The sequence below is a fragment of the Bombus affinis genome, unplaced genomic scaffold (genome assembly GCF_024516045.1).
Source record: "Bombus affinis isolate iyBomAffi1 unplaced genomic scaffold, iyBomAffi1.2 ctg00000070.1, whole genome shotgun sequence".
In the NCBI taxonomy this organism is placed as follows: domain Eukaryota; kingdom Metazoa; phylum Arthropoda; class Insecta; order Hymenoptera; family Apidae; genus Bombus; species Bombus affinis.
In genome coordinates, this window is record NW_026108823.1 from 1,183,346 (window position 1) to 1,209,780 (window position 26,435).

Here is a 26,435-nt window from a genome sequence, read left to right on the forward strand (position 1 = left end):
TTGCTGGTGTGGCCTTTCCTTTTGCATGTAAAGCATCTAAAGCAATCCTTACTTAGATGACCAACTTTTCCACAGTTGAAACAGCTTGGACCTTGTTTCTCGTATTCACGTTTGCTTGACTGCTTCTGCTGTTCCCTTTTATAATTGCTATCTTTTGTTACCAGCGCCACCGATGTTTCCTGATCGTCTTTCTTCCATCTGATTTCTTCCGTCATCAGCCTGGTACTAAGCCTGTCTAAGGTCTTCTTTTCTTCTTCCACTGAATCCCACGCACTGTGAAAATGGTCAAATTTGTTCGGTAACACCGATAAAATGCGTGTTATCAGCATTTTCTCGCCAATTTCACTCCCAAGAGTTTCACCTTCGCCGCTATCAATTCCAACTTTGATAAGTTGTAAGATACATTTTCAGATTCTTCCCATTTAAAATTGAAGAACTGCTTCTGGACCATACTTAGATTCTCATCCGACTTCATGTCATATACTGTATTCAACTTTTTTCACATTTCATGTGCTGTTGTGCAACATAAAAGAAGATCCAACGGTTTCCTTCTTACTGAGGTCACAATTAATTTTCTCGCTAGCCGATCTGCCTTCAAAAATCTTTTACGGGCGATTTCTTTCTCCGCACTGTTACCTGGATGACACAGATTTCCTTCACACACGTTGATCAGGTCGTCATCTCCCTCCAAAAGTGTACGCATGACAAAACGCCACTGGAGCCAGTTTTCTTCGCCACGTAACATCTCGATCTTCGCACTTGCTGATTCCATTTTAGCTCTATCACTTACTTTACTAAGCACAATACTTTGACAATTTATTCACTTCGCGTTGCTATCTTACACTTTACAGCCCTGGGCCTATAACCTGCTGAGGTTATTCAGTATATAAAGAGAGAAAAACGCGTGGATGAAGTGTAAGATACAAAATATAAATTGACTTGATAATGGAATACAGGAATACAATTTGAGCTGGTCCAGATCCGCACGCTAGCAGTGTTACTTTATAACACAGTTCCGCCTGGGCAGGCGACCTAAACGGACGTGTGAAACAGTGCTCCAGTGAAAGTGCGGCAAGAGGGAAGAGAAAGGGACAAAGCAAACGCCCATCTACAAAACGTGGAATCATGCAGATTCCACCAATAAAAATAGTTAATTCAGGTGAAACATATTTCATAAATAGAGCTACAGACACTACATATGTAGAGAAAAAAGACGATATTATGGAAGCAACACAATCCGACGGGGAGCAAAACATACCAATACACCAGGAAGAAAGCTGGACGGTGGCAACCTCCAGCAAAAAACGGAAGGTAACCCCGCTCGCAAGCGCGAGGAAAATTGATACATTTGAAAAAAAAACAGTGGCTACAAGATATCAAGCTGCATAATCCATTCAGCGCACTGCCAGAAGAGGCAGCAACGGACCCAACGGAAAGTCCGACAAACCGCATTCCCAAACCACCACCGATATACATAGATGCGAAAATAATCGACCCCCTCATCGAACTCCTAAACAACACTGCAGGGAAAGACAACTATGTCATCAAACAGATAAAAATAGACCAGGTGAAAGTGCAAACCAACACCCCAGAAATATTCAGAAAAATTACAAGATCACTAAAGGGAAAAAACGCAGCATATCACACTTTCCAACTCAAAACTGACAGAAGCTACAAAGCAGTAATCAGGGGACTACACCGAAAAACAAATACCGGAAAAATAAGTGAAGAACTGGCAAAAATCGGACACCAGGTAAGGACAATTAATAACATCAACAAATACGATACCAAACAACCATTACCGCCATTCCTAGTTGAACTAGAACCTAGAAACAACAACAAAGAAGTATACGATATAGAAAAATTACTAAACACAATAGAAAAAGTGGAGCCACCTAGACGTAAAAAAGAAATCCCACAATGCATAAGGTGCCAACAATACGGACACACTAAAAACTATTGCAATAGAACCCCGGCATGCGTTAAATGCGCAAAAAATCATCTTACGATACACTGCCCATCAACGGAAAAAATAGAGGAGGTTAAATGCTACAACTGCAACGGAAAACACCCAGCCAGTTATAAAGGTTGCGAAGCTAGGAAACAATTACAACGCAAACTGTTCCCGCCCCTACGAAGCAGGACAATCACCAACACACAAGCCCAACAGGACAGCACAAAACCCGAAATAATACCAAATACAGAGCAAGCAACAAACACCAAACCCATCAGCACCAACACCATTGGTGGTCTAAGCTACGCTCAAGTAACCAGCCAACCGACACATACAGACAACCAATACCACGGCAATAATAACAATGACACTGAAGAAATCAAAGAACTGCTCAAACAATCCATAAAGAACACCGAAATGCTAACCAGAATGATAAGCGAACAAAACGCAGTACTCAGACAGCAAACCCAACAAATCACAGTCATGCTACAACTAATTACATACGTGCTAAGCAAAAAATAAAAACGGATACTCTAAAAATAGCAGCCTGGATCTCAAACGGCCTACAACAACGGGCCCTCGAAATTAAAACATTCATATACAATAACAACATAGACATACTACTTGTCTCAGAAACACACTTCACTACAAAAAGCTACTTGAAAATACCATACTACACCATATATGATACCAAACACCCCTCAGGAAAAGCTCACGGAGGGACAGCAGTGATAGTCAGAAACGATATCAAACATTATCTACACAACCAAGTTAACAAAGGATATTTACAAGCAACCACCGTTACAGTTCAAACTAGTAGCAACTACTTCCAGTTGTCAGCAGTATATGTGCCTCCGCGACACAAAATAACATCACAAATGTGGGAAGAATACTTCCAGGACCTAGGGGACAAGTACATCGCAGCGGGAGACTACAACTCAAAGCACATGCTATGAGGGTCAAGAAACCTTACACCTCGAGGCAGAACACTGGAAAAATACATTAGAAATAATAACCTCAATGTTACGCCACGAGGCTTACCACGGGCTGTATTTTCTAACCGTCGCTCGCGGCCCTATAATGTCGCAGTCGGATCGTCTTATCTGACCCCAGGATCATATACAATGTATCGACGAGCGCATAGCTATCGCCAAGCAGCGAGTTCTCGAAACGTCGAATTTTGTCCGTTACGTTTTCCACGCAAGAATAGACATACGTGATCATAGGCGCGAACGGTGGCGTGACCTAAGTATAGTGGGGGTCGTCTTAAAGATGAGACAAAGAAATCATCTAAAGTCGATCAGTTCCTTGTGACGCGTCGAACGTTACACATTGAATCGAATCTAACACATAACGTCTGTCTCAAGCTGTTGCTTGTGCGATAGGTCTCGTTATAAGCAAACCGCTAAACAAACCTTGACTGTTATCTTTTTCGTTTATAATTGTTGATCTTTGACTGAACTTGTTGTTTCGTTATTTTTATTAAACTTTTATCAACCAACCCAGTATAGTTGTTCGTATACACTCAAACCTAACCACCTCTATTCTCGTAATAGAAATAGGGGATCAATCAGTTCGTGGCATCGATTGTTTAATCGTAACGAGAATTTACGACTCTCGTTGACGCGTTATCTAGTGATCGCGTCTCTCTGCGAACGGTTGAAACACACTATGTTTCATGAATTTATTTGCTAACGGTATTGAAACAAATAACAAGCAGAGGACGAACTATCCGTGAACTGTTTTGCCAACGAGTACGCTTCCAATATTTTCTGTTTGAGAAAGCACACTTGTTGCTGTTGCAACTCCAAATATTTTTACAGCCGACGCTTTTGCCATGAATCATCGGCTAACATATAAAATAGAGAAAAGCCATAGTTGATTGTAATGGAAATTTAGAAAACCTCAAACTCGATATAGAAGGGAAAAATAAAGGAAAGGAAGGGAGAGATAATTGGAAGCTTGGGGCCAGGTTTAATTCACTGAAACCGGGCTGCTTGTGTCATCACGAAACAGAATTGCCAGTACGTCATTTCTGTGCTCCCGTCCTCGTAAAAACGGTTTCACACGTTAAGAAAAAACGAATAGGCGGTGAAGAGAGAAAAAAGCAGACAGAGAGCGCTTTTAAAAAGCTGACGAAGCGTGTGTCACGTAAAATAAAAGGAAATTTAAAAGAAAGAAGAAAACTTTATTTTTCCTTCGTTTATACACTTATAAGACACTTCTGAGCTCTAGCCGTGACCGTACGAGACTGAGTCTCTTACAATCTTTTTACTTTCGGTGACATCTGCTCCCTCATTATCCCCACTACCCTGTAGGCGTACGTGACCGTTGCTACGCTTCTAGAACATTTGGTGGAAGGACCGTTAGTCCATAAATGAATCCTCAGGTACTCCGGCAATATACATTGTCGCCAAGGTCGCCATGTGTTTCCCTCATCGGTCCATCGGGTTCGAAGTATGCCAACCGGGACACCATCCTGCCCGCGGTGTGTGTGTGTGTGTCCTGGTCTCTGATGTGATTTACGTTACACGTGCGTTGCCACAACGAGACACGCGGTGCTATTTGTCGTTTTAAATTGCGCCGCAACTTGTTTTTGAGATCTTTGCTAGAGACATGTGAAAACACGTTGGAAGTATATTTCTTGTTTTTGTGGAATTTAGCTGGAAAATGAAAAATAACGTAAAACATGTACTTACGACTTACAGGGTAATTGAATGTATACACTGTAATAACCAGCGATTTAAGGCTTTAAAAGATCGAAAGAAAAGAAAAGAAGAAAGATAATATGTTGTGGCAGTCTAACTCGATCTAAGGAAATAGAGAGGGAGGGGGGGTGGGGGCAAAGCTTGTTAATCTGGAAAGAATACAAGCATCAATTTCAAGCACTTACAGGGAATCAAGCGGGCTTGTTATGGTCGTAAGGTGGACAATTATCCCGTGTTAGGTTCAATCAGCTTAGTCCTACACAAAATTGATCCAATCATGCGAAAACAAATGTATTCTGATTTTTGTCGCAGATATTTCTGGTCTACGCACTCCAGTGCCAGCACAACTGATATTGAAACGCCTGATTTTCCCATATTCTACAGCGACAACATTACCTGATTTTTTACAACCATGAAGGACTCGAAAATACTTGCAATCTTCATCTGTTTGCAAATTATTTTCGTCACTTTCGTCCCGTCAGGGGCTGGTAAGTTGATACTGATTAATTATACCATCGAAATTCTATATAATGGCTACAAAAAATATTTGCATCATCACCCTCATTTCCTAACGAAGCGCGTTTTTTTACCAAGTTTTATATTTCATTTCATAGTATCAAATCTCTGTAGTTACACGAAATTATTAAATGATAGGAAACTTGATATACACGAATTTAATTAATTAATAAGTTACCGTTAATTAATAAGTACACCGTTAACGCTTGCATGCTGGTCGTTAAAGCACATGCTGCGCGAATATTGTACACAGCGATTCATTTAACTCGCCTTGAATTAGTTTTAGAAAGACAAACATGGACAGGGATAATTTTTGTCACGAGCCGTTTAATTTATTCGTTCATTAGAACGAATTAATTTACACCTGCTGAGATCGCGATTGATGTGACAAATTCGAAATCTTGTTCCATATAAATATTTTTAAACAACCACGTCGTAAGCTTTGTATATTTTTTAATCGCAACGAAACTGTTCAGAGAAATGCTGAAATTATTAATTAGAAAAGGAGATTTCTACGCATCGTTGTAAAACTGTCAGGGAAAATATTCGTGAAACAGTTACGTTGTTACAAGTTCTACAAGAAGAAATATTGAAAATCACGTTCCACTTATTCAGTTGCACGTGTAAAAGGTATCTTGCGTTCGCGCAAAAAATCTCTGAAGGATACATGCTTTATAATAATTGGAGTGTCGAAGTTGTTACGCGGATCGGCGTACACGTACCTTTTAATGAAACTAGGTTACCCATTCGTTATTCGTTCCTAATTTTCAGCTTCACGATTTTTACGCAATAAAATTTTATACACCTGTTCGGTTTATAAATGATTCAATTCAAATTTAACAGAATTAAAGTTGAAATAATCATTTGTACTTCATTAAAAGGTTCTTTCAGCATCTCGTTTTAATATATTTATTGGTAATATTTTGTTGATCGTTATATTTAAATGGAGTTTTTCAAAGGAGAGACATTTTAAGGTAGGAAATGGACATACATTTATAATAAGAATTCAGAAGAAAGAATATTTCATACAGAAATAAATATTCCGTATGTATAAATAACTACGCTATGAATTTTATATGTATCGGATATTCCTTCTGGTTAATGTATCTGATGTTTTTTCACGCGAGATAGCGTATATTTGCATCTATATGTCTCTTCGTTTCTCAGTAGTAAAACTTAGCATTCCTGCGGCTGATAAGTAGTTACGCACTGACAACGAGAAACATAAAATGAGTAAGAAGCATGAGACATTCTATAAGAAAAATAAAGTTGTTTTTATCTTTCATTGCATATTCGTCAGAATATTGTTAATAAATATTTAAGTTAAGATTTCAGTTGCAATAAATACATAGGATACATAGGATACATTTATTTATATATGTATCTATGAACGCATTTGACATAAAATTTTGATAACGACTAAAATTATATATTCTGATATTAAATTAATTTAATGAGAATAAAAAATTAATTTTTTTAAACAAGATTTTGTATAAAGTTATATTTATTAGGAAAAGTTCGTTCATCCCTTTATAATATGATAGGATTAGACTCATTGCTGTGCAAATCATTTCATGGAATAGTATATGTGTGCGTGTATGTTCTAAGTTTTTATTATAAAAATGCTAAATGTACTAGGAGACGTTTTTAAAAATTCATAGATTTTTCTTCATCAAACATATCAATCGTTATATTGAAAAGTTAATTATCTTTTATTTGTTTCGAGCTGCACATTGATTGAGACATTCCTGTTGGTTATAATTGCGAATTTAACGCAACGAAGTTGTTTGAATCCCTTGCAAGCATGTAAATATATCGTCGAATTAATTGGTCAATTACTTGAGGTTGGAATTGAAAGAAAGGGAAAGGTGGAGGAGAAGTCTTGCGTTTGAATGCGGGACACTTTTAAAGCCCACAGTTCGCTGAAATTGCCAGAGAATTCAATTAAATGGCAAATTAAACCATTGAACTGAATCTGTTTCCAATCGCGAGCTTAGAAATTCTATCCTTTGAATTTTTATATCAGTCAACTTTCTTTTTGTACGTACGGTAACGAATATAATTCATGAATTAATGAAGTATGTAATTGGATGAAAGTTCTTCTTCCTGGATTCAGTTTAGACTAAGAAAAATTATATAATAACGAAATTATCAACTTAAAATTGATAGAGTGTGATAGTTTATTTTTTTTTTTTTTTTTTTTTTTTTTGCGTGAGGAGGGGAAAATGCTGTTACGCATACCCAGTGATCCGCATCACTGGGTTATGTGGGACTCGGGCGGATGTTGTTGCCATACCCACTAAAAACCCCTCCTCCTTTTTCCTTTGCTTCGAGGACAGACAACCCCGGTAAAACCTGTCGGCAGTCATCAGGGTTGTCCTTTCATGCCCCGTTGTATCTTCTTCTTCAGGCAGTTATTCTGTATATTCTGTATTGCTCTCGTCATCTTCTCAGCTAGTTCAGAATACTGGGCTGATCTCCTTCTGTGGTTCTTTGTTGTCTTGTATCTCTGCCTTCACTGCTCCGCGTAGTTGTTGTTGCTCTCGTTCTCCTCCTTGCTTCCTTCAAGGCCTTCGCTGTCACCCTCCTGTGAGGCATGACGGTCTTGCGAAATTACCTGAATTTATCTCAGCTCTCGTTCTTGGCGGTCACCGTGGCGATCAGATTGTCCACGTCTATGTTCTCGCCAAGAGCGTTCTCCAGCTCAATCCTTCTGTACGTTCACTTCGGGCACGTGAAGAGGGCGTGCTCTGCATCGTCGTTAGGGTCTTCACAGTCGAGACAGTTGCTGTCGCTGCTCTTGCCAATCCTCTTCCTATAGACCCCAAAACTCCTGTAGAGGTGGCCGTGTGTTCGTTATATATTTATTGGACGTGCGTGATAGTTGTAGTAGTTGGGCCTGGTCCGCTGTAATTGTCACTGGGGGCTGTAGATGTCGCTGCCGTCGTCCGACACTAGTTAGTGCCGAGTGGTGGTACTTGGCTTGTCGAGTGCCGCCACAGTACCCCTTACCAGTGATAGCGTTAGAATCTTAGTGTAATAAACCGTCCAATTGTCCAATTGTTGTCCAATTCGTGCGGATGTTGCTCGAAGTCTTCAATGTGGCGGTGGATACCTGTCAGTACGGTGCGGGCGTTCCGCGTACGGTCGTAGGCCTCTGTTCCATTTTTTAGTATGACGTGCTAGTGGTAATGCCCATGAACTTTTGCGACGGCCACATCACTCCTGGCTTGGTCGGTCATCGTTTCGTACCCAGTCACCTGCATGCGTGAGTCGGCGGTGAGGGGTCGAGTTTTTGTTGAAGGAAGGGCCGTTCCGTGTTCGTCGTAGCGGTAGGGTCCAGCTTGCCACAGGTCTAGATTCGCGATGATGGAAGTTCTCAGTAATGCTATCACGGTCAGACCTCAGTTTTGCTGTCGATCACGTCGGGGTCACCAATGTAGAGGTGGCCGTGTGTGCGTGATATATTTATTGGACGTGCGTGATAGTTGTAGTAGTTGGGCCTGGTCCGCTGTAATTGTCACTGGGAGCTGTAGATGTCGCTGCCGTCGTCCGACACTAGTTAGTGTCGCGTGCCGCCACACTCCCATGCCCGGTTAACAGCTGCATGGTGTGATGATCGATGTCCATCTTCTTTTTGGTAAATATCAGGGCACTCGGTATTAATTTCCTTGCGCCTCCAGTTCCTCCTTCAGCTCGTTGCCGTCATCCGCGCCGATCCTGGTCTTATGGATCTTGTTCCACTCGTAAGTCTCTCCGAGCTTCTTTATCTTTATGTAGATCGGGAGATTCCCGGTCAACACGCAAAGTGCCGCGTGGGAGACGGTACAGTATGCCGTCGTTGTTATGCACAGGGCCGTTCGTTGTGCCCGTTTCTGCTTCTTCCTGTTCTTATCGGTATTCGCTAAGCTAATTCTTCTTTCGGAACCCATACTGCCTCCGATGGAACGGGTCCGTTCCGATGCATCTCTCGATGATCTTCTTAAAGCATTTTTCCCAGATCTTGCTCATGGTTGGGAGTATGCTTATCGGCCGATACGCGTTAGGGAGACTGGGATCCTTTCCCGGCTACCTTAGCAGTATTACTCTGGCCGTCTTCCAGCAGTCTGTTTCCAGCTTGCTTCCAGCTCCTGCTTCCAGCAGTCCAGGAGTCTTCCATCGACTCCTGCAGCCATCTTGGTGTTCATTCTTCCGGCGCCATCGTCGACATCGCCTTCGCCGATGACGACGCTGAAGCTGATGTCTTCTTCTTCTTCGGTCTCTGCCTCTTCGCGGCCCTCATAATGGGAGGATCCGTGTCCCATGGTGAATAGCCTCTGTAGGACTGCTTTCACCATGTCGATCGGCATGTCGTTGGTTGGTTTCTTGCTTTTGCATCTCTTCATGACTGTGCGATAGAGTTTGCCTTCTTGCTTTTCTGTATGGATGGAAACGCGTTCGAAAAGTAGAACGGAGTAATTAGCGATGCACGATCCCAGGCTGGTGAATATTTTTCCATCGGGAGAAGTCAGGTCGAGCGATACAAGATTTATATGCTCGTTCTGCCAGTTATTTCAAGGTCTGTGACGCGATAGAAAATGAACATAAATGAATAATAAATGTATTACAGCCATAAAGATTGCTTGATGTACGCCACCGTTTTTCCCCTATTTCTCCGATACAATTTTCCTTTTTTTTTTTCTTTGCCAAACACTTTACTAATCGGTACGTATTCGAATTATCCTCAATTATTCTCGGTTGTTTCCGTTTCCTTTGGATTTACATAAGTAACCGTTTGATGTACGTGCAGAGTGAGATAATAACTATTAACAGCTATAAAATAAGAAGCGAAAATACGTTGAAACTCGACATCTAGATTCGCGAGACTTTGCAGAGCTTCGAAACTCTCGTGTTTCAAACCTAATAAAAAGTTGTAGAGGGAGAATTACATTGCGAGATTTGTTAAGGAAAATCGTATCGTTGTAATAGGATTATTTCAGCGAGGGAAATTCCGTGTTGCGTGTAACGCGTTGCAAAGCCATGAGCTTTCTTTCGGGTTAATATACATAATCGCCTTATCGAACTTTCCATCTAAACCGTTGCGCTCACACGTGAATTTTGCATTTCAATCTTCTTACTTGCAGTCCAATCCAGTTTAGTGTGACTAAGCTAAATGTTTCAGCCCTTCCAGGTAGAGTATGTATTATAGAGAGACGTACAACTCTATGAAGGGGAGATCAATAAATTGGGTTATCTTTAAATCACTGACAATTATTTCATCGACACGATTTCACCGACAGCGAATCCACCGGCAATGTCTATCAAAGTTTATTTACCGATACACCGAGTGAAATCACCCACAATCATTTCACCAATATTCTCCTTTGTCGATAATTATCATGCTTGCCACTACATGTTATCGTTGATTATATGTCTTTATTTACACATTCGTTTACGCGCATAACGAGATAAACGAAGAAACGAAAATGATATGTTGTTATGATGTATTGTTAAATTACTAATTAACACGAGTTATATATCTACCTACATGAGAGCTTCTAAATATCAATTATATTTCATGAAAGCACACAAGCTATTTTGCTATACACAAATAGAATTATAAGGAGATGTTACGTTCTAATGATTTAACGAAATCTATTCCTCTGTACATTTGACATTTCTGTATTATTACTTGTGTACTTTCTGCTCTTGTTTACGTCATCGGAAGTAAAAATACGTTAAGCGAATCAGCTAATCTATTTGAGCGATTCAATGGCTCGGTCTTCTCTTATGCGACTACCAAGCAGAAGATAAGTTCTTGGTTATATTACATTTTATAACATCCAAATTAACTTTTTTTTCTTTTTCTTTTTCTTTCTCTTTTTCTTTTTTTCCCTTTTTCTATTTCTTTTTTTTTCCTTTCTTTTTTTCTTTTCTTTCCCTTTTTCTTTTTCTTTTTTTTCCTTTCTTTTTTTCTTCTTTTTCCCTTTTTCTTTTTTCTTCCTTTCTCTTTTTCTTTTTTTCCTTTTTCTTTTTTTTTACGTGGAGGACACCAAGCCACTTTGGGGGGGGGGGGAAGTGGCGTGGTAGTGAACATCCAAATTAACTGGGGCACTAATTAGCTAAAGCTTCTAGTCAAACCAGGTATCGGTCTTTGTACGCAAAGACATTCATTACAATCGTTTATAGTTTGAAGAAACACCGTTACAAATTCGTGATATAAGAGAAAGCGATTCAAAACTCGGATTCATTTGTTGGAACGACGCCGTGGGCAAAAGTACATAATGGAAAACTTTCTTCCAAGACCAATTGATAGCGCTGACGTAATTAAAATGTGACGATATTGCCAGCGACGTTTCTCCAAATAGACGACTAACTTATTTACGAATTGCCGCAACACGATTGCCGCTGGTAATACGGTTAGTAATCACTTTATTGAATTTTCGCTTGACGTGACATCATCGAGTTCCTAGAGAGATTCTTCTCCCTTGTAAAACTATGTTTCTGCAACGACTGTATTTGTTGAATTACCGTTCGTGAACAAGTCCTTCTCTTTATTACGTGTAATAGATTCTTCTTTTTAAGTTTTAAATTACATTGGTAATTTTCTATAATTTATTACTCGAATATGGTAATTTGTTCTTAAAAAGTTTGCTTTTTCTACAATTATTTTACTACAAAACCCATCAAAAACATGATGTATGTATATATACCCTCAAATATTATCGGTTTATTCTCAAGCTATAGTTCAATTTCGGAAATTGCCAATTAAAATCATAAAAAAAAACACAGAAAGTTCGTTAAAATATGCGATTTTCCAATCAAGATATAGAATTTATTCGAGTAATATAGATTACAGTAGCGATGGTGACGGCAACGATGAATGGACTGATTCTTCGTGCGAAAATAAATTGGAAGCGCAGAACGATGCATTGTTTCAGGGAATATCGATTTTCAAGCATGGTTTTAAAGTACGTGTGCGCGTGTCTAGGTTTGTTAATTAATGCCGCTCCCAGGTTTTCAATATATAAATGTGACACCTACATATCTTTAAGCTTAAAACAATTGGACTAACAATTTCATTAAATTTAAATCAATATTTATCTTTTTAAACGCAACAATATTTTTAATGACAACTTCACATGTAAATCAAGTGCATACATATTCGATCGTTCTTGAAAACCTGATTCTCTGCGAAGAGAAGAAATCCTTGAATAAAGATTTGATCTACGTTTTATATGCTACGTTTTACATCCACCTCTTTTCAGATATACCCCTCTATTTAAAATCATAGATCGTCACACTCTATAGGTATTTCCCTGAAAAGTTAATGTCGTTTTGTATAAAAGCCAATTCAAAGGGGAAGGAAATTCTGCGAAAAATTCTTTCAGATTTCCCTATGTTTGAGCTCGAATCAAAGCAATCTTGTATAGTAGGATAGGATGATAGGATGATTCTGTATTATTCCTTGTGTACTTTCTGTTCCTGTTATTTACAATAGGATGATTATGCGTTTAACTTCTCATAGAATCTCTCTGATTCCGTATGATATCATCAGTGTTTTTGAAATATGTTATTGATGTCGTAACGTCAACCGTTTCCAGTGCAAATTCAATTTTGAATCGCAATTTCCATGTTTGCATGGCAAAAGCGTAAAATCGATAACGCACGCAAACATATCTTCTTTGCTAATGGCGTACTATAAATATAAATATTTGAATAAATATTGCGAATTTCATATTGCTAAAAGATTTATACTATTTGTTCGTAAATAATCGTCGGATCTATATTTAAGTTGAAACTGCTGCATTAGATCTCTTTTCTTACTTAAAATTATTTGGATTGGTAATTTGGATGTAACTTGTAATTTATTCTTCCTTTATAAATAGTGTACAGAAGATACCAATTCAAAGAAATGGAAGGAAAGTCTAAAAGCAAAGAAAATCTACAGGAAGATAAAACGTTCGAGCCTTGCCAGGCTATATAGGATGTTAAGTAATTTCATTTTGACAATGGTCCAACATCATACTATGCATAAATTTAATATTAATATAAGCAGGTTTCATGCCATGTATTACATGTAACGTATAAGCACAAGCCCTGGTTTTAAATGCCTTATAGTAACACCGAAAAGATTATTCAGTTGGATGTCTGACTCAACATCAATATTTTACTTAGAAGATAATAGGTCGAGAGCATGTTGGTGGGTGGAATGGGAGATGAATGAAGGCTTACTTCTGTAAAATACGTAAAATGGTAGTCGGAATGAATTTTGGCGCTTGGGGACAGAAAAAGAGCTGACTGATACTGTCATACACCTGAATTTATAAAATTTTGAAAATCGATGTAACCTTTGAACTTTATCGTATTCTGTTTCATAGCACAAATTATTGTTCCCGAAATGTACGTTTAGTGTTATAATATATTTGACCAATGGTTCTCAAATACTAGTTTTGCTAAAGCAATGGTGGAATTGGAGCAATTCTTTCTTCTTTTATTCTTTGAATGACCTGGATTTTCGAGTAGTCTAGTGACGCTTGATCCGTACAATTAATCGATTTCTTTTTATTACACAAGTGCAAGAGATTCCGCGTTGGACGCCGATGTTGCGAGTTCGAATGCCTGGATGAGGTTGGCACTGAGTATTGGTCCGGATCTGATGTGGTTATCGTCGATGGTTCACCTAAACTTGAAAAACATAGTGTATTGTGGACGCTGAGCTTAGTGATGGCAATTGTAATATTTTAATTTCTTTTATTCTATATTTTCGACTTCTTTTTTCGAGTAGAATCATCAATTTTCCGCTTGTACTATCAATTACCAACCAGCCTGTATGACAAAATTCTATTTTAAACACCAAACTCGCCACGAGTGGCTATTTTGTTTACGAAATTAAACGAATTTAATAAATGAAATGGCAAGGAAGGAACTACAAGTGACCGTCAAACTATTTTTATGCTTGAAAAGTAATTCGCAAAGTAATATAAAATAATACTACTGATTTGTGTCAGAATTTTTCAGAATTTTTTCTTAATCTCTTGTTTTTTCCCTTCAAATTTATTATTTATTATTTATTCGGTGCTTTTTCCCTTCAAATTTATTATTTATTATTTATTCGGTGTCACGAAAACCGATTAAATATTAAATATCTTAAATATAGATTGAAATGAAAGCTTGTCAGTTCTCGTTCAGTTGTCACTTCAAAGTTGTTAGTTCAAAGGTTCTCGTACATCATAAAGCAAGGGATCAAATCTTTAACTTATTACAAATTAAATCTTTTATTGTAATTGCGAAACTTATGAAAGTACCAAGGGAAACAAGTAGGGAACATGAACTGCTCAACGAACCAAAGAACGGCTCAGTGACAAAATTAATAAAGTAAGGATCACGAATATTACAACATTACACTCTTACATCACATAATATTTCTCTGTACAAAAGATATATATAACGAATCGACTTTTCACAACGATAAGAATCAACAGAACCAATTAAGACCAGGCGAAACTCTCATAAGACAACAATATCAGAGGGATCAAATCAGCGATTTTAATCTATGTTACAAATTATAGTTATCAAGAATAATTGCTCCTTTCACGAAAATTATGCTGATGACACACTCACAATGCATTTTATATTTGGTAGTCGGATGTGCTCGTGGCCATCAGGAGTATAAAGACGACGTTTTTAGAAAATGACAGCGCTGTCGGGTTTTAAAAGCTTTTATTTTTTTATTCATCATTACGAAGATTGTGATGGAAGAACGTAATGGGGTAAAATCTGACGATTCCTTAATGAAGAATGCATAAGAGATTCTATAGAAAACGGTGATCGTTTCGTTGGGTAGTTCATTCGAATTTTGATCAGGATTATTGAGATAGAAGGGTCGAGAGCTTGGTGGAATATCAACTTTGACGCTTCAACGCTTCATCTCTTTTCAAGCTCACCAGTCACGAATCATGGTTCACTGAATATATCTTTTTGGAAAATCTTTTTTGGATTTTCGTACGAGAAACATGGTATGTTTGACAAGGGATTTTCTTTTGAGGTAATTTAGAGTGACAAAAAGGTCTTTCTGTTAGGTAGCTTGTCGATAAAAATGTTTTATTAATAACGTAAATGGAACGAGTAGTTACGAATTTAAATAGAATATGACCAAATGGAATATATATCTTCTCTTCGACTTTCATAAGCTGAAAGCCCCGTATCTAAATTTTATCTTAATTATTTGAAGCAAAAAGTATGTTTTCTGAAACTTTCGTTTCTCGTGATGAGTACTTTATGATGCAATAAAAAATTTTGTCTGAAAATTATACTCAAGATCAATTTCATGATCCATTTTCTCTAACAGATCTCCATCTTCCACAGCTATAACAAATAATTTTTTGACACTCTATACATTTAACATCGATTATAATTCTGATAATTGAAACACCGAACATCAATGTGTTTTTTCACTACGCCAACACAGATAACAATTAACATTGATATATAATATATATTTGACGATATATATCTGAAAGAATAGAAATTTCATTTAATCGACTATATGACCATACTCGGTTAAGTACCAACAACGACTATCTATCAACCTTATCTTACTTCCTCAAAGATATAGAAAGACTTTAAAAATTTCAGCCATGTGATTTGGTCCTTTAAAATTTAGAAGTAATATAACGATAAAATACCATCAAAACCTTTAAATTTCCAATATTCAAGAGAAACTTGAAATCTCGTTTATTTACTCAGCAACAAAATCTTATTTACCTTCAGAGAACCTATACAATTTTTGCACAGCTCAATATCTCTCCTTTAAACAAAACATCAAAGTATGTTTTTCCTAACTTCAAAGGGCTCAACTCAATTTTTTGATCAATTTCTCTCGTCCTATACGCTCGTTTCAAAGCTTATAATACCATCTACACCTTTGCCTTGTGTTCCATCCATGGTTCCTATGCATGCAATTTTATTATTATCGTTCCAAAGGATCTTCGCATTTCTGTTTCGCTCGTGATAGGTATTCACATCTGTTTTACCGTGCTGTTTCATCTTCTGGGAACGATATGGTCGGAAATGATATGATGTTGAATACGCACAGGTCGTTAAACGAGAATTAATTCAAGATAGATTCAAACGGAGTTAATTAAGTGATCCCAATTCCACAGCCTTGGGGGCTGAACGCGTTTTCCTTCCGAACGGTTCGCTCGTGTCGAGTGATGCAAATTTCAGCAAGTGTTTCACCTACGTGTTTACTATTAAATTTATTTCTTATCTATCTATATCTTATCTTATGAGAGTTTCGCCTGGTCTTAATTGGTTCTGTTGATTCTTATCGTTGTGAAAAGTCGATTCGCTATATATCTTTTGTATAGAGGACTATTATGTGATGTAAGAGTGTAATGTTGTAATATTTGCGATCCTTACTGTATTAATTTTGTCACTGAGCCGTTCTTTGGTTCGTTGAGCAGTTCATGTTCCCTACTTGTTTCCCTTGGTACTTTCATAATTTTCGTAATTACAATAAAAGATTTAATTTGTAATAAGTTAAAGATTTGATCCCTTGCTTTATGATGTACCAGAACCTTTGAACTAACAACTTTGAAGTGACAACTGAACGAGAACTGACAAGCTTTCATTTCAATCTATATTTAAGATATTTAATATTTAATCGGTTTTCGTGACACCGAATAAATAATAAATAATAAATTTGAAGGGAAAAAAACAAGTGATTAAGAAAAAATTCTGAAAGAGACACAAATCAGTAGTATTATTTTATATTACTTTGCGAATTACTTTTCAAGCAGAAAAATAGTTTGACGGTCACTTGTAGTTCCTTCCTTGCCATTTCATTTATTAAATTCGTTTAATTTCGTAAACAAAATAGCCACTCGTGGCGAGTTTGGAGTTTAAAATAGAATTTTGTCATACAGGCTGGTTGGTAATTGATAGTACAGGCGGAAAATTGGTGATTCTACTCGAAAAAAGAAGTCGAAAATATAGAATAAAAAAAATTAAAATATTACAATTGCCATCACTAAGCTCAGCGTCCACAATACACTATGTTTCTCAAGTTTAGGTGAATCATCGACGATAACCACATTAGATTCGGACCAATACTCAGTGCCAACCTCATCCAGGCATTCGAACTCGCAACATCGGCGTCCAACGCGGAATCTCTTGCACTTGTGTAATAAAAAGAAATCGATTAATTGTACGGATCAAGCGTCACTAGACTACTCGAAAATCCAGGTCATTCAAAGAATGAAAGAAGAAAGAATTGCTCCAATTCCACCATTGCTTTTGCAAAACTAGTATTTGAGAACCGTTGGTCAAATATATTATAACACTAAACGTACATTTCGGGAAGAATAATTTGTGCTATGAAACAGAATACGATAAAGTTCAAAGGTTACATCGATTTTCAAAATTTTATAAATTCAGGTGTATGACAGTATCAGTCAGCTCTTTTTCTGTCCCCAAGCGCCAAAATTCATTCCCACTACCATTTTACGTATTTTACAGAAGTAGGCCTTCATTCATCTCCCATTCCATCCACCAACATGCTCTCGACGTATTATCTTCTAAGTAAAATATTGATGTTGAGTCAGACATCCAACTGAACAATCTTTTCGGTGTTACTATAAGGCATTTAAAACCAGGGCTCGTGCTTATACGTTAGATGTAATACTTGGCATGAAACCTGCTGATATTAATATTAAATTTATGCATAGTAGGATGTAGGACCATTGTCAAAATGAAATTATTTAGCATCTTATATAGCCTGGCAAGGCTCGAACGTTTTATCTTCCTGTAGATTTTCTTTGCTTTTAGACTTTCCTTCCATTTCTCTGAATTGGTATCTTCTGTACACTATTTATAAAGGAAGAACAAATTACATGTTACATCCAAGTTACCAATCCAAATAATTTTAAGTAAGAAAAGAGATCTAATGCAACAGTTTCAACTTAAATATAGATCCGACGATTATTTACGAACGAATAGTATAAATCTTTTAGCAATATGAAATTCGCAATATTTATTCAAATATTTATATTTATAGTACGCCATTAGCAAAGAAGACATGTTTTCGTGCGTTAAATTTAAAGGTTTTGATGGTATTTTATCGTTATATTACTTCTAAATTTTAAAGGACCAAATCACATGGCTGAAATTTTTAAAGTCTTTCTATATCTTTGAGGAAGTAAGATAAGGTTGATAGATAGTCGTTGTTGGTACTTAACCGAGTATGGTCATATAGTCGATTAAATGAAATTTCTATTCTTTCAGATATATATCGTCAAATATATATTATATATCAATGTTAATTGTTATCTGTGTTGGCGTAGTGAATAAACACATTAATGTTCGGTGTTTCAATTATCAGAATTATAATCGATGTTAAATGTATAGAGTGTCAAAAAATTATTTGTTATAGCTGTGAAAGATGGAGATCTGTTAGAGAAAATGGATCATGAAATTGATCTTGAGTATAATTTTCAGACAAAATTTTTTATTGCATCATAAAGTACTCATCACGAGAAACGAAAGTTTCAGAAAACCCCTGGATCGTAAATGATTCGTTCTTTTGAAAAAAGCTGTTTAAAATTTCTTATACTAATCCCTATACTAATTGTGTATACTAATTGTATTTAGTATATTATGTTATAAATAATGGTTAATATAAGTATCAAAATAAATAGACAACAATTAATTAGATAACATCGTAATAACATAATATAATATAATGGGCGTAATCATATACAGTAAAACTTAGAAAATATGCTCTGGATGAATTCGGTGAAAATTATCCTTTGTTCCGTGGTATATATAGGCAAAAACGAATGGTAGACCGCAGCATAATAGTTTCCAACAACATTCTCAATATTAAGGATATCAACATCTTAGATTTAATCAAAGCCGCTGGAATACGCCAGATATTTCATATCTGACTTAAACATGTACAGTGACGAGCGAAAAAAGTAAACACATAAATGTAAAAGACTAATTTCTCAAGTGATCGGTAAAGATTAGGTAACAGTAACTACAAGTTATTATTAACGAAATGTAATAGTTAATTTTCATTAACATTAATAATGTACAAAACATTTTACAAAAATGGATATCTCAAACCATGTTTACAGTTTTGCACATTAATTATACTCGTCGAATCAAGGTTTCAACATAGGTATTTCGTCCACTAGTACTACTTCACGTTTATTATATCCAATAGAATTAACTACTATTTAGGTAAATTATTTTGTGGAATGGTCAAATAATGCTCTTTTCTCATTATACCTTCGACATTCGCTTTTTACATAAAATCAACGGGCTGTGTTTACACTTTTGCTTGTCACGGCGTATCAAGGAAGATTGAAATATAAAGTAATTCGCACAAAAAAGTAGATATTAGTATTGATGTTATTGTATTCCATATTTGACCTTAAAATATGAATAAAATCAATCTAAGTATTAATGAAATTTCAAACATTTTTTCTAAAACAACGGAACTTTCCTTTCTAATGAGCACTATATGATGCAATAGAAAAACAATTTGACACTGAAAATTGTGGTCAAGATCAATTTTGCGTTACACTTATTTAACCAATTTTCATCAAATCGAAGGTGTAGAATGGCTTGAAAAAAATACCGCGATAAATACTTTTTTGACACTTTGTACAAAGGTGTATATCAATGTGTATATCGATACACATACTCTGTATGTGCATATCCGTGGTATATATATCCGTTTTTCGAAGCAAAATGTCATCTACCTGATCAAAAGAGCAAAGCAAAAACACTACATAGAGGGTTTGTTACTGTTAACACTCTCTATTTCCGTGCGTAAAGTATCCAACCAGATATCCAGGAACAGCTTTCAGGGAACGAGATTGAATATTTGATCGAATATATTTAATATGGCAATGTTACGTATAACAATATACGTATGGAATTTTAAAAGTCACGAGGGTTGCAACGGACTCAATTTTAATGTACATTAAACATTTTGCTCATTGATGACCTTACCTTAATTTTTTTCTCCTTCCTCGCTTTCTTCTCCTATGCGAGTGACACAGCAAGATTGATAGTAACAAGCGATTTCATTAAAACACAATCTCCTTTTCCATTTGATGAACACGATACGAGACGAGGGAATGATTTAGGAACACGACTTTCGAGCGGTTTCAACAACTATTAAGTTTCATTTATAGCAACGAACACTGCCAAAGACGTAATCAATAAGATTCGCGTAGGTGCCGTAGATGACGTAGATGAAAAAACGTAGATCAAACGTAAATGACGAAATTATACATTAATTTATTTTAACGCGTTAAAATTACGCTAATGACAGTTGCTCCATTCAATTTGTTCACATATTTGAGCCCTATATGGAACAAAGTGAACGGAGCATCTGCAAGCGTGTTAACCGGACAACGACGAATTTTCACATCTACTCCTCGAAGCTTCACATATATCAATGACCACTGCCGTAGTCATGGACAAACGTAGATGACGAAGTTATGTATTGATTCACTTTAACACGTTAAGATTACGCTAGTGACACTTGCGCAGTACTATTTGTTCATATATTTAAGCCCTATATGCAACAAAGTGAACGTAGCATCAGCAAGCGTGTTAATTGGACAACCACGAATTTTCACATATATTGCACGAAGATTCGTATATAACAATGATCACTGCCATAATCATGGTCAAACGTAGATGACGAGATTATGCATTAATTCACTTTAAAAATTACGCTAGTGACAGTTGCGCCGTTCTATTTGTTCATATATTTAAGCCCTATATGCAACAAAGTGAACGTAGCATCTGCAAGCGTGTTAATTGGACAACCACGAATTTTCACATATATTGCACGAAGATTCGTATATAACAATGATCACTGCCATAATCATGGTCAAACGTAGATGACGAGATTATGCATTAATTCACTTTAAAAATTACGCTAGTGACAGTTGCGCCGTTCTATTTGTTCATATATTTAAGCCCTATATGCAACAAAGTGAACGTAGCATCTGCAAGCGTGTTAGTTGGACAACGACGAATTTCGTTTCGCAAACACGGACACGTGAAACATTTTGAAGTTACGTGGACGCGAGAGTAATTCGTTCCCTTAAATTGCTCAATTTCCATTTCTTTCGCCATGTATATTCGAGTATTGCATTTGAATGGCAGAGCAGTGGGAAGTAACGGCGCACGTCGTTGATATATCGACAGGAACATGAATTCTTTTTTCATAGGATGAATACTTTTTTCATCGAATTATTAAACCGAATCAAGTTTTCAAATCAAATCATTTAATTTCATCGTTTTACATCGAACGTTTCAATCTTTTTTCTTTTAAATACTTTACCTATATTTCATCTCGTTGAATATTCCATATTTTTAATGCTACTACCACTTATTGGTAATTTCAAATATGTAATTATCGTTCTGAAGTTAGAAATTCGAAATAACATTCGTCAGTATATGATTCTACGTTTTATATAGAGTAATAAAAATGATACAATGAGTTTCGGTAAATAACCAATAAAAATTTTTGTTCCTTTTTCTTTTTCTTTTTTTTTTGGTTTTATGTATCCAAGGTCGAGAATAAACTATGTGCACGTTTCCTCTCGTTTCTTGTATTTTTATGAGGAATTCAGTCTTTTTACGCCACAAGAGTCTCAACGTTTTCGTTTTCACGCCTACGTTACGCTCGTTAAACACGTTCCAACAAGACCATGAATAAGGATAACAGCTTTAATGTTTTCACATGTGTTTATTTATTATTTTAGACCTTAAATATTTTATTTACAAAATCTTTATTTAAACAAGTTACCATTGTCGCTACAATAAATCAATGAATGAAATCAGTTTAAATTTAAAATATCATTTCATAATTTCTCGTCACTTGTATCTAAAAACAACAAAAAAACGGTGTATCCACATCGGATAAATTAATACGCCCCGACGCAAAATAAAACCAAGACGCACAGCTCTGTGGAATGCCAACGGTCTAGCGCAACGCAAACTTGACCTAGAACTCTTCCTAAAACACCAGCAAATCGACATAATGCTCATAACTGAAACCCACTTCACCGACAAAAACTACCTGAACATAAACGGATACAAGTTCTACCATACCCAACACCCCAGCGGAAAGGCCCACGGCGGCACCGGAATCATAATCAAATCAAACATTAAGCACTACGAACTTCCACCATTCCAGAAAGACTACCTCCAAGCAACAAACGTAGCAATAGAAGACTGTCATGGTACAATCACCACTTCAGCTGTATACTGCCCTCCCAGACACTCCATCGCCAAAGAAGACTTTGACGACTTCCTGGACACCCTGGGCAATAGATTCATAGCTGGAGGAGACTACAACGCCAAACACACCCAATGGGGCAGCAGACTGGTTACAGTAGGAGGCAAAAACCTCCTCAACAGCATAATAACCAACAACCTCAACTACCTTACCACATACGAACCCACACACTGGCCCACCGACACAAACAAAATACCCGATCTCCTTGATTTCCTCATTAAAAAAAAATATCTCGTCAAGACACGTCCAAATCAATTCCTCGGCTGATCTCTCCTCTGATCAATCCCCCGTGATAGTAACAGTCAGTTCAACTATCATCGAGAATACACGTAATGGCTCCATACATAACCAACACACCAACTGGCAGCTCTTTAGAGAAGTCTTTACACACACAACTTCAGCCTCAACTTCACTAAAAACCAATGAAGAAATCGAAGCAGCCACGGAATACCTAAACACGAGCATAATAAACGCTATCCGCTTCTCCACACCGGCAAAAACGTCCATCAGCAATCACGAATACCCCCAGTACATATTAAAAAAAATAGCAGAAAAACGTAGACTAAGAAGGATATGACAGATCCATAGAACACCGGAGGACAAACGCAAACTAAACAACGCAACTAGAAAACTATCCAAAACTATAAAAAAAACTACAATAATGACCGTTTTCACAAATATCTCGCCAGCTTGTCCCCCACAGCCGACTCCAACTACTCACTATGGAAGGCCTCCAGGAAACACACGCGTCTCCCACAAATAATACCTCCAAGCCGCCATCCGCAGAGTGGATGGGCGCGTAGCCCTATAGAAAAAGCCAACCTATTTGCCAAACACTTGACTGAAGTATTCCAACTACATTCCTCCATAGCTGCAGCGGACGTTACCGAATATCTGCACACTCCCTTCCAAATGTCCCCTCCTATTGAACCCTTCACTTCTTCAGAGATCATAGAAGCAATCAGTCGCCTAAACCCCAAGAAAGCAGCAGGTCACGACCTAATAGGAAATAAAACAATCAAGGAACTTCCGATAAAAGGGATTGCACTCATCGCATCAATCTTTAACGCTATCCTCCGCCTTCAACACTTTCCCAAGGCTTGGAAAATCTCACTGATCACCCTCATCCCTGAACCCGGTAAACCAATATATGAAACCAGCTCCTATCGCCCAATCAGTCTTTTACCTACCCTGTCTAAACTATTCGAGAGGATGCTCACGAATCGTCTCCTTCCACTCCTAGAAGAATTGAAAACACTCCCAGACCACCAATTCGGCTTCCGAAAACAACACTCAACAGTAGAGCAAATCCACCGCATAACCCACATGATCAGCCAAACCCTTGAAAAGAAAAAATACTGCTCAGCGGTATTCCTAGACATCCAACAGGCATTCGACAAAGTATGGCATAAAGGGCTACTCTACAAGCTCAAAAAGATCCAACCCCATCCATACTACTCCATCTTAAAATCCTACCTAACCAACAGACAATTCATAGTTAAATGTCTAGGCGCCACTTCCGCAACATTCCCAATAGAATCCGGCATACCCCAAGGTAGTGTCCTCGGACCCCTACTGTTCTCCATCAACACTGCCGACTTACCTATATCAAACGAGGTAACAATAGCAACATTTGCCGACGACACAGCACTATTAGCTACCCACGCAGACCCGGCAATTGCCTCATCCACTCTCCAGCGAAGTATCGACACCATGGAAAAGTGGTTCCAAAAATGGGGTTTCAAAATAAACGAAAAAAAATCCTCTCATGTAACCTTCACGCTCCGAAAACAAACCTGCCCCCAGGTCACCATTAACAACACAATAATCCCAAGCAAGGACTCCGTAAGATACCTGGTCATGACCCTGGACAGGAGGCTAACTTGGAAAAAACATATCTCAGAAAAAACAAAGCAACTAAAGGAAAAATTAAGAAAATTCTATTGGTTCACGGGCCGACGCTCCAAACTAAACATACAGAACAAAATAATCCTCTACAAGGCCGCAATAAAACCTGTCTGGACCTACGAAATCAAACTATGGGGAACAGCAAGTAATTCCAACATTGAAATACTCCAACGCTTCCAATCGAAAACGCTAAGATCCCTATCAAATGCACCCTGGTATGTTACCAACGAAACAATCCACCGTGACCTCAAGATACCTACAGTCAAAGATGAAATACACAAGTCCAGAAGCAGATATAACACAAGAGTCAACAACCACCACAACCCACTAGTCACCCAACTACTGGACACGACGGACCGATCTACATTTATCATATTTTATATAAAATTAGAAGGGACCTTTAAAAAATTGCATGCAACAACACACTTACAGGTACTCTTGAATTAGTTTTTCTACATGTCCGATTATGTCTTTATATGTATATGTCAATTCAAATTTATTTTCTTAAATGTCCCTTAATGAAAAACTAACACTTCATATTAACTTTGAACTTTTGAGTTCTTAGAATATTCTGATTTAGTCACTGGCTGTACCATAAATTCATTTACAGATATTATATTTCCACCAAGAGCTAGTTTTATTATGAGCCTTCCTGCATCATCATCGAATCCTTCTATTTGACCATAATTATTACTTTGTTTTCCAGCTATAATTTTCACAAATGTTCCTTTCTCGATTTTAACTTCTTCCTCTTCTTTTTTGGAATCTGTATTTTTCTTCTGCAATGCTACTTTGTCTGCTCCAAGACCCATACCTTTTGGTCGTAATTCTGGTATGACAGCTGCTACTAATCTGTAATAGTTAGAATAAACGATTGTGAAATAAAAAATGATGTTCTCTGTTTACTTTCCAATAAGTGATGTATTAAATACATATAATTAATTTAATCCAGAGTAAAATTCATACTTTTCATTTCAACCAATTCCCTTTCCTGGTTGCCATCCCATTCCCCTTAACATTGCTACACCAAAGGCATCAATAGGAATTTTTTCATAATCTTCTAACGTAGACTGAAAAATACAAAACGATATTTATAATATGCAAATGTAATACATCTGTGCATTGCACATCAATATGTTGATAACGTACCTGTTCTTTGCCTCTTAATGATTCATCTTCTACTAAAGGTAAAGTTAAATCATTTGTTTTAGTTTCATATTTATTCTTTGACTTAAGTTCCTCAATGATTTCTTTTGTCGCTTGCTCTTCTAAAGTAACAACTTTATTTTCACTATCTTCAACTGGCTCTTTCTTTATTGATATTATTGGCGATGTTTTTCCATTAGATAGCTTTGATTTTGCCTCGTTAACACTAGCGTCTCCTACCTTTTCCTTATCTGCCTTCGGAAGGAAAATGTCTGCATCTATTTTATTAAGAATTCTATCATGCCAGGTTTTTGAACCTAGTAATGGAATAATTAGAGGTTCATCTTTTTTTTCTTCCTCACTGAAATAAAAAAATTGTTTTCAAATATATATATTCCGCTATTGGTGATTTTTATAGGTTAGGTTGTGGTTATATGTTTCTTGATTATAAATTTTACTTTTTGAACTCACCCTATTACTTTAATACCTTTCTCATCAAGGCATTCAATGCAATCAACTTTCTTTTTTTCTTGTGGAATAGCATTTTTTAACACAGGTTTCTTAATAGATTTCGCAAAACCGAAGGAAATCTTCTTTCCTTCTTCTGCCATTTATTTGTTATTTTAACACTGACTTATAGATCAATACACATGTATATACTAGACATAAAGATTGATGTCACTTGAATCTATGTACATGAATCTAATATCTTATTATACTTTATTAATCTACTCAAAATTACTTGCACATTACTAAAATTTCATTCCGACAATGTATCAAGCGCCTGAATAAGTGACATTAAAGTAAACATATATCAAAGAGGAAACAAGAAGAACTGACGCCTATGGTTTTCTATGTTACAAAGCTAGTGCTGCACCATACGGCCAAATGC

At 36.9% G+C, this 26,435-nt stretch overlaps 3 protein-coding genes and 1 long non-coding RNA gene across 7 annotated transcripts in view; 2 read left to right on the forward strand and 2 right to left on the reverse strand.

Moving 5' to 3' along the window:
- The window catches only part of LOC126927053 (integral membrane protein DGCR2/IDD-like), a 386,199-nt gene that overhangs the window by 262,804 nt on the left and 96,960 nt on the right, over positions 1-26,435 (forward strand). The window lies entirely within an intron of this gene.
- Positions 1-26,435, reverse strand: part of LOC126927088 (uncharacterized) — a 194,852-nt gene that overhangs the window by 106,637 nt on the left and 61,780 nt on the right. The gene's annotated exons all lie outside the window — the stretch shown is intronic.
- Positions 1-26,435, forward strand: part of LOC126927056 (integral membrane protein DGCR2/IDD-like) — a 211,178-nt gene that overhangs the window by 40,284 nt on the left and 144,459 nt on the right. The gene's annotated exons all lie outside the window — the stretch shown is intronic.
- Positions 25,011-26,416, reverse strand: LOC126927040 (G-patch domain and KOW motifs-containing protein-like). Its single transcript, XM_050743365.1, has 4 exons — positions 26,015-26,416; positions 25,547-25,904; positions 25,364-25,467; positions 25,011-25,249 (listed from the first exon to the last, which is right to left on the reverse strand). Exons 1-3 carry the CDS (start codon positions 26,152-26,154, stop codon positions 25,372-25,374), a joined length of 594 nt encoding a protein of 197 aa, XP_050599322.1. The 5' UTR covers positions 26,155-26,416; the 3' UTR covers positions 25,011-25,249; positions 25,364-25,371.